The sequence below is a fragment of the Zootoca vivipara genome, chromosome 1 (assembly GCF_963506605.1).
Source record: "Zootoca vivipara chromosome 1, rZooViv1.1, whole genome shotgun sequence".
In the NCBI taxonomy this organism is placed as follows: domain Eukaryota; kingdom Metazoa; phylum Chordata; class Lepidosauria; order Squamata; family Lacertidae; genus Zootoca; species Zootoca vivipara.
In genome coordinates, this window is record NC_083276.1 from 83,046,225 (window position 1) to 83,054,726 (window position 8,502).

At 50.8% G+C, this 8,502-nt stretch overlaps 1 protein-coding gene across 1 annotated transcript; it reads right to left on the minus strand.

The window, feature by feature from the left end:
- Positions 1–35: 35 nt before the first annotated feature.
- On the minus strand, positions 36–8,403 carry PPP1CA (protein phosphatase 1 catalytic subunit alpha). Its single transcript, XM_035125697.2, has 7 exons — positions 8,194–8,403; positions 5,224–5,355; positions 4,099–4,329; positions 3,497–3,601; positions 1,769–1,992; positions 1,406–1,540; positions 36–441 (listed from the first exon to the last, which is right to left on the minus strand). Exons 1-7 carry the CDS (start codon positions 8,246–8,248, stop codon positions 331–333), a joined length of 993 nt encoding a protein of 330 aa, XP_034981588.1. The 5' UTR covers positions 8,249–8,403; the 3' UTR covers positions 36–330.
- Between the last annotated feature and the right edge of the window lie 99 nt (positions 8,404–8,502).

The window sequence follows — 8,502 nt, forward strand, 5'->3', positions numbered from 1 at the left end:
ATTCTCCCCAAACAGTCGACAAAGGAGCAGCTACATAAGAATATTACATGTTTATTCAAAAAGATGTAGTAACCCCCCCATGGGGGAAAGGGGGAAGCACACATCGGGACAAAGTTGGCAAAAAAAAGTCAATCAAAAATACCCCCAAAAATAAAGACATCCCCAATACCAGGGGAGCAGAATTTTTGGTATTGAATTCTTATTCAGCCGTTTTCTTTAAAAAAAGTACATGGCTGGGCCCTGGGGAGGTAAGCAGCCGCTGTACAGTGTAACCGCTACGCAAGACAGCCTGGGCCCCACACCTACAGCTAGGGGGGCAGGCAGGGCTAGTTACTTCTTGGCTTTGGCAGAGTTGCGTGGCGGAGTGATTGGGCGCCCACCAGGGTTCAATCCACTGAACTGGCCATATTTGCCCTTATTCTTGTCAGCCGGTTTCAAGATCTGTAGAATTCAAGAAATGAGGGGTGGGGAAGGGGATAAGAGAGGAAATATTAGTTTCAGGGTAAAAGTTTAGTGTCTCATTGCAACCCACAACCCCACTTTACCTCTCGTTCAGATGCTAAATAAAACAAAACAAGAACTGAAGCCCTCTAAGTCAGATTTTCAGCACTTAAAATCCAGGTCTTTAAACAAGCCTTGAGACCTAATCTATTTCAATACATGTTTTCGTTCTTGGCAGCTTGTTGATACTGCTAATTTTGGCATAATTTTTAAATCCTTTAAGCTAAAATACAGTGTTAATTCATCTATTTTTTGTTCTTTTAATTGTTTCATGGTCACTTTTATACTATCGTTTTCCATGTGCATAAATAAATAAAGTGTACTGTAAAAGCTGCCTTGGTGGGGTTTTTATATCCCATTCTCCCTTCTCCCCTCAATACAGCACCTAGGAGTGTTTGTGCTGATGGAATGATCAGAAGAGTGCAACACAGAATTTATTCCATACATATTATCAAGCTGTGGCTTTGGGATTTTTTTCCTAGTTAAAAATAGCACAGAGCTCTAGATGAGCACTGGGCAAAAGCTAACTGGAAGAGCTCCCAATGGAAGAATGTAAACAAGTTTCACATTTTTTTTTTAAAAAAAGTTACTGTAGCCACAGAAGGCTGGTTATTTGGGCATCCCAGTTTGCGTTTGTACAGAAACACATCCTGATAAGCAATTCAGCATACAGAAAATCATTTTGAAATAGGACAGATAATTTATATGATACATTTAAAATCATATCCTGAGGTCCCACACATCTTATGTGGCATTCAGCACCAGGATAGTGGATCACCAAGAAATCTGCCTCTTATTTTTTTCCTTAAGGCTTCTATCCTCCTTTACATCCTACACACTCTCAGAAGAGGGTAGAGTACTGGTAATCGGAAAAGAGGGAAGTGCTATGCTCAAGAGTCTTTACCTGGAAGGAGCACATAAGAGTCTCGTCAACACTCATCATTGCACCCGCATTATCAAACTCTCCACAGTAGTTCGGCGCAGAAAAGAGTGTCACCAGCTGCCGTTTGGCAAAAAACTCATAGCCGTCTTCTACCACCTATTGGAGGGGGAAGACAAAGAGAAACAGAGGGAGGGGGGCAGAGAATTAACTGTGAAGCAGGCATAAATATGTACATATTCCCCACGTCCTGCTTGTGGGCTTCCCCTTGCCATCCACTTTGAGAAGGCGAGGCCGGGCTAGATGGGCCCTTGATTGACGTAGCAGGGCTCTCCTGTTCCCACTCCCACAGCCCAGGCACGGACACCCTTCTTCCAGTGCCCCAACCTGGTGCGCACGGCAGATCAAGTCCAGATCGTGCTTGTGAAGGAATTTGGCGACAACTTCTGAGCCGAAGGTGAAGGAGACCCCGCGGTCATTCTCGCCCCAGCCCTGCACGTCTTTGTCAGGATCGGACCAGAGCAAGTCACAGAGCAGGCCCTGGTCAGGGACATCCGTGGGCCTCATGATCCGCCGAATCTGTTCCATGGACTGGAGGTCAGGGGAGAGCCCTGGAAAACAAGGTATATGTACTGTCAATGCTCCCAAGGGACAGCAGATGGGGAGGGGGGAGTTCTGCCAAGTTTACACCCTCTGCCAGGGCCAGCTCAAGCCATTTTGCTGCCTGAGGCAGAGCAGCAAATGGCACCCACCCCCTCCTTGAGTCAAGGCATATAGTACCCGAGGCCAGCCAAGTTATTCTGGCGCCCAAGGCAGAAAAATTACACAAACCTCTCCTACAGTTAAAAATAAAGCAAAACAGCCATTTGCTGCCCTTTTACATCACCCAGTATCATCTCCCCATGGCAGTCTCCTGACTCTGCCTAATGGTAGGGCTGGGCCTGCCCCCCTACACGTACTCTTCCCTTAACTAACCCCAACTGCTACATTATGTCTTGTCACATTGCAAGAAGGAAAAAAAAGAAGCGAAATTACAGAGAAAGAAAAGCTAAATGGAATTAAGTATTCTACAGCATGAGTGGGCCGAAGGTAGCCTGGTAAATTTATGGATGATGTGTAAGGATCAATCGTGGTTTCCAATTCCTCATTATTTACAAACAGCACCAAAAAAGAGAGGCTGCAGCCCTTTGCAAACCTACATGCCTGATCCATGGACAAGTCGTAAATATTTCAGCCACAACAATCCTTAAGGGAAGGGCCATAGCTCAGTGGTAGGCAGAGCACCAGGTTCAATCCATGGCATCCTATTTCCCTAAATGTAAAATTAAACTTTATGCTTAGGAGTGCACACTGTTCCTTAAAGCTGCAAGTTTTTCTTCTTTTTTAAAGTCTCCTCCATGCCTGGCCTACTAATTTGCTAATCTCTCAGCCTCCGTGTTCCTCACCTATAAAATATGAGTAATAACTGGTTGCCATCAACCAGGTCTGTGCAGCTCTGCTGGATGGTTTTAAACCTGTGTGTTGGGAATCCCTTAACTGGAGCAACCCAGCTTCAAATGTGTACTTGTCTATGCAGGTCACACAATACAGAGCTCGCTGGGTGGAGGAGGCAGCTGCCTCTGCCAGCAGCCACTATTTTCCACCTGCCTCCAGTTATTGAACGTTGTGGTGCCGATAAACAAACAAAACAAATGCTGCAAGCCCGAATCCTGTCCACCCCTGCCAAACACGTGCTGAGCTGATGCTCTCCCAGTGGGCCAAAGGAGACCTGGGAAAAGCCTTCGCTCCAAACTCCACAGTAAAGACAAACAAATAAATGAGGAAACCCTTGTAAAGTCTTGACCTTCCTCCCATTCATGTAAACATTTCCCCAGGCTTTTATTCTGCCCGCCCCCTGAGGAAGAGCGCCAGCTCAGCATGCGCCAAGGCACCTAATTCCAAGGTAGGTTGCTCCCACGGCCTGTGGCTCCAGCAGCTTTTGTTCTTTGCCAGAGACAGTGCTGGTTGCAAACCACCTGGGATAGACTACGCAGACACAGTCGCCAGTGCCTAGCGCGCTCTGTTGCCAGCAGGCAGCAGGAGCAGCAATCCACATCTTTTCCGGGGCTGGCCCACCTCCATGGCAACAGAAGATCTTCTCATCCACGATGGCAGCGATAGGCAGGCAGTTGAAGCAGTCCGTGAAGGTCTTCCACAGTTTGATGTTATAGCGCCTTTTACCTGCAAAAAGTGGGGGAATTGGGAAGCGTTAGCAAGGAGAGAGAGAGAGAGAGAGAGAGAGAAGGACGGCTATTTTGAGGAGCCATGCTCCTGCGAAGTAGGGGGCCAGGGTCAAGGGGAAGGGAGAGAAAGAAGAGCATCTCAGTAAGGACAGACAGATGCTATGGGACAAAAGACCTTCCCTGGCCAAATGCTGCCCTGCTCACCTATGGCAGGGATGGAGAATATTTTACAGCCCGAGGGCCACATACCTTTCAGGGCAAGCTTCCATGGGCCACATAGCAGCAGCGGGCAGAGGCAAAATGAGTGGAGCAGTTGAGAGGCAAGGCAGGACCAGTGAAGCATATGGCCCAGGAAGAGTTTGGAAGGCCAGATTGACATGTTAGGAGGGCCACATTTAGACCCCGGTCATATGGTCCCCCATCCCTATCCTCTCTCCACCCCCACCCCCCACACACTTGCACACCCACAGTTCTAACTAGGAGCCTTGCACTCACATTCATCATAAAAGCCATAGATGCGGTTGATGCTGGCACACTCATGGTTCCCCCGCAGCAGGAAGAAGTTCTCGGGGTATTTAATCTTGTAGGCCAAGAGCAGGCAGATTGTCTCCAGCGACTGCTTCCCTCGGTCCACGTAGTCGCCCAAGAAGAGGTAGTTGCTCTCTGGGGGAAAGCCCCCGTATTCAAAGAGTCGGAGCAGGTCATAGTACTGCCCGTGGATGTCACCTGGAAAAGGGGAGGGGGCAGTTGATAACAGAAGGAGCGTTGATGGGACAGTTGGAAATGTACGACGCATGGGAGAGAGCAAGAGACCAAGAAGGGCACAAATGCAGATGATCCTCTTTCCTCCTCTCAGCTGCAAGGGTCTGATGTGCTTCTAAGGAAGAGGCGGCGGCACAGGTCCAGGTGACTGAGGTCTTACGCACCAGTGAAGCCCTTTGTCCTCTCCATCTCCTCAAGCCCCACCCCTTCTCCACTCTTGGCCCCGCCCCTTACCTCTTCCTCTCTGCTTCTTTATGTTCTCAAATATTACTGCCCTCCTTTCTTCATATTCTCCCCTTCTACTTCCTGATATTGCCTGTCTCCCTATCACTTTCCTTTTCATTTTGCTCACTTTCTTCTGACTTCTGCCACCTTCTCTGTCACTTTTAATTCACACCTCCCTGCGACTTTTGACCCTTTCTAATGCCAACTTGCCTGAAACCAAAATGGACAGGGAATCAGATGAAGGTTCATCCCTGGCAGGCAGTGGCGAGGTTAAGTGACCTACAGAATGAGCAGGCAGATTGCAGTCTTAGAGGGAAGGTCTGTGGGCCTCTCAAACCACCTGGGCCATGGGGCAGTGCCCCACTAGCATAGAACCTCGGCTGAGGCAGCAGCAATAGCATTAACTTACCACCCATCTCCAAAAACAGTACAGATGTGGCAGAACTTAACGAATACATTCATACATGAATGTAAACGCCACGGATTGAATAAAAGTATGACGAACAGAAGCCGCTCATGTGGAGGAGGAAATAGGCATTCCCAGTTTACCAAAATATTGAGATGCATCTCAGATTTATTCTGCTTGAGCCAGTATAGGCCGATGGCTGTACTAAACAGTAGGTGGAAACTTACCGCAAATCTTGAGCGGGGCTTCCAGCTCCAACAGGATGGGCTGGCTCAAGAAGATTTCTCGCGACTTCAGGCACAGGCCCCGAATCTCGTTTTCGGTCAGCTGCACATTCTTGCCCGGGCGTGAGCCTTGCACTGGAAAACCAAAACATGCCAGCTGACATCTGCAACACACGCCGCCCATCCTTCGTAAACGCCTGTCTTCCCCACTCACACCTCCTTTGCAGAGACATTCCCAGTGGTCTCCTCTCTGGAAACAGTTCTGGTGCCCCGTCCAAATTTATTTACTTCCTCTCCATGCCATGGAGATTGTCATGTCACCAGAGGCAGAGCTGCATTCTTGACTTTGGGATGGCGAGGAGAGTTGGGCAGGACATGCAAAGCCAGCTCCCTTGAAGTCCACCAAGAAGTACCCTCTTCTCTTGAATCTCTTGAAGTACCCTCAAGAGGCTAGTACTGGAAATATTCACTTATCACATTAGAAGGCCTAAAGCTGCACCACACCTGCATTATTTACTTTAGCACGACTTCTGTTCCAGCACCTACGTTACTCATTGCCAGACATGAGGCTGGTAGTTTTCCTGCTCCCCTCCCCCCCCCAACAAGTCTGTTGCCAGCCTGACCTATACCCTCTAGTACAGAAGCATTACAAGACACTAGGAAGAGTCCGAAAATCTCAAAAATGCAGGTGACTACTTCTGTTTAAAGAAATTCACCACCTTTAACCATGCTCACGGGGACAAGAGCAGCAGAGCAAAACAAGCAGGATCAGTACACGGCGCTGGCATGTGAAAACCTAGAGCTTTGGAATTGCAGCTACGCTACCAGAAAGCCCCACCACCATCTGGAATAGGCTGGTGCAGACAACTCAATTTTATAATACAGTAGTTACAAAGGAACTTTCATAAGGCCACTAGTAGCAAGGATTGGATCCCAAATATTAGGCAAACTTGGGAGGTTTTTGTTTTTAAATACTTTTGTTTACTAAATGCAAGTACACTTAACCTGAAGCGTACTTAAACTGAAGCGAACTTTCCCATTGAAAGTAAGGGAAAGTGGATTAATCTGTTCCAGTACTTAAACTGAAAATACTCAAACCGAGGCGTACTTAAACCGAGGTATGACTGTAAATAAACATGCTGTTTAAAGGCATCTAAAATGTCCTGATGCGTTTCTTCCTAATATGCACAGTGTGTGTGTGTTTGTGCAGTATTTTTAATTTTATTTTTCTCATTAAACCCACATCGCAAGCAGAGCATCTCCAGGGAACCCAAAAGTGCTGCTTCCAGTCGGTGGAGACAATCCATGAGCTAGATGAACTGATGGTCCGACTCCATACAAGGCAGTTTTTTATGTTCCTATGAGTAACCAATGCTGACTAATACTAGTATGCCAGCTGAAAGCGTGCTGGGCAAACCCAAGCAAGTTTAACTCTGACTGCCTGTTATTGTGTACACTGCTGCTTAATTTCAGCTTCTATCCTCTAGCTGGGCAATAGGAACAGAACTGTCCTACCTTACAAGAAAGTGGTTCAGGATAGTCCCAGCCAAATTGAAACCTCATTGCACCAGCACAGGTGTACATCTAGCTGGCCAGGAAAAACCCAGCACCTGCCCTGGAGTGGTTACAACCCCAGCCTTCCCCACTGCTGAACTCAGTGGGCCCTACTCTCAAGTAAACATGCTGAGGCTTGGGGCCGTTAGTTTCTTCCTGAGGGTTTTTGCCAGAGCAATGCTCCGTCTAGATTCTTGGCCAGATCCACCTGCGAAGAAGTGGAGATGTTTGCTAAGGACAAGCCCCTTTCGGGGGGCCTCTGGTCGTGGATCCAAGGCAACAGTCGCCTGCGGAAGAGCCTGTGGGAGCGGTCGGGAATCCGCCCCGCCGGGCTCCGCTCCCAGGTCCTGACCGTCGCCCGGGCGGAGGTGGGCCGACACCTGCGCTCCACCCCGCCCACAAAGCCGAGCCAAAAGGCAAGGAGATTTCCCCGTAAAGAGGAACAGCACCTCCCTCTCCCCTCGCCGGCGCCTGCGGAGCATCTCGGTTCCCACGCTCGCAATGCTTGCCCAATCGCTCAATAGGGTTCCATATCGCCGTCACGGTTAGCATTACGTCGCGAGGGGCGCTCCCCCGCCCGACAGGCGCGCGCAAGGAAATCCCACGGGCGTCGATACGCCCTTCTGGAGGCTCCGCCGCCGCCCCCAATTCCCCTCGCCGAGCCTCCATCCTGCAAGTTGCCCGCTTCGGATTCAGGGATCCGCCGTCTTTATCCAGGCCTCCCCTAGCGGGAAGCTGCGAGGAGGGAGCCGCACCCGGCCCTTCCGAGATCGGAAAAAAAGAGGGCAGCAGCGATTTCGCGGACGGGGGGAAGCTCCGAGTTGAGTCCGAAAGCGCCCGCGCGAGATCACGGCTGTCTTGCTGCATTTAGTCCTGCTAACCCAGCCCTCCCTGCAGCGCGTTAACAGTGCCGCTTCCTCCACGGAAGTTCACGCCAGAGCCTCATTTTGTGGGGGAGGGAGCAGCTTGAGTTGCGAGTTTCACAGGAGTGGATTGGGGGGGGGGAGGAAGCGTGAGGAGCACTGAATCCACGCAAAACTTACTCTGGTGATATACATAATGGGAACCTGCCCCCACCCAAAAAAAAGACAAAGGAGAATGGTTTAGCTCACACTTTCACACCAGACATATCTCCCCCCCCCGCAAAAGTGGCTGTTGCGTGCGTGGGTACAAAGCTAGCGCAGGGGTCCACGCGGATTTCTCGCAGCCACGCGCGTTCGCGGCAGAGGCTGAAGCAGCAGCGCGAGCGGGGGCGCCTCCGCCGCACATTCCAGCGCGGGGAGGGGAGCAGGAGGGCAATCGGGAATCTCCAGCAGCCCAGTCCAGCCCCGCACGCAATTTGTCGCGGGGCGGCGGCGCCGCAGCCAATGGCAAGGGGTGCCCCCCCCCTGCGTTGCGCGTCCGGCCCCCGCAGCTCACCTTCCAGGAGGCGCCCGATGATGGAATCCAAATTGAGCTTCTCGCCGTCCGACATGGCGGCCCGCTTGGAGAGAGGAAGCTGCGCTGCCTGGGCTCCGCTCTCTCTCCCTCCGCCGCTCTCTCTTTCCACGCCCCCTCCCGCCGGCCCGACTCGGTGGTCCCAGCGCAGGCAAAGAGCAATGGGCAACGCCGGCTCGGCTGTTCTTCTCTACCTCTTAGCCGAGGAGCCTCCGCCGAAAGAAGCAGCGAGCAGGAAGGGCAGACGCGAGCGCACAGGCCGTGGCGGCCGCCCTCACCGCCACCACCACC

Bases quoted from the DNA above. Each gene is read 5' to 3' on its own strand.
- PPP1CA (XM_035125697.2), bottom strand. From the start codon at position 8,248: ATGTCGGACGGCGAGAAGCTCAATTTGGATTCCATCATCGGGCGCCTC. The intron at 1,993-3,496 runs GTGGGCCAGCCC...CTTGTTTTCCAG, and splicing joins GATCTTCTGTTGCCATGGAG to GGCTCTCCCCTGACCTCCAG. The intron at 1,541-1,768 runs GTTGGGGCACTG...CCCCTCCAATAG, and splicing joins TGATCTGCCGTGCGCACCAG to GTGGTAGAAGACGGCTATGA.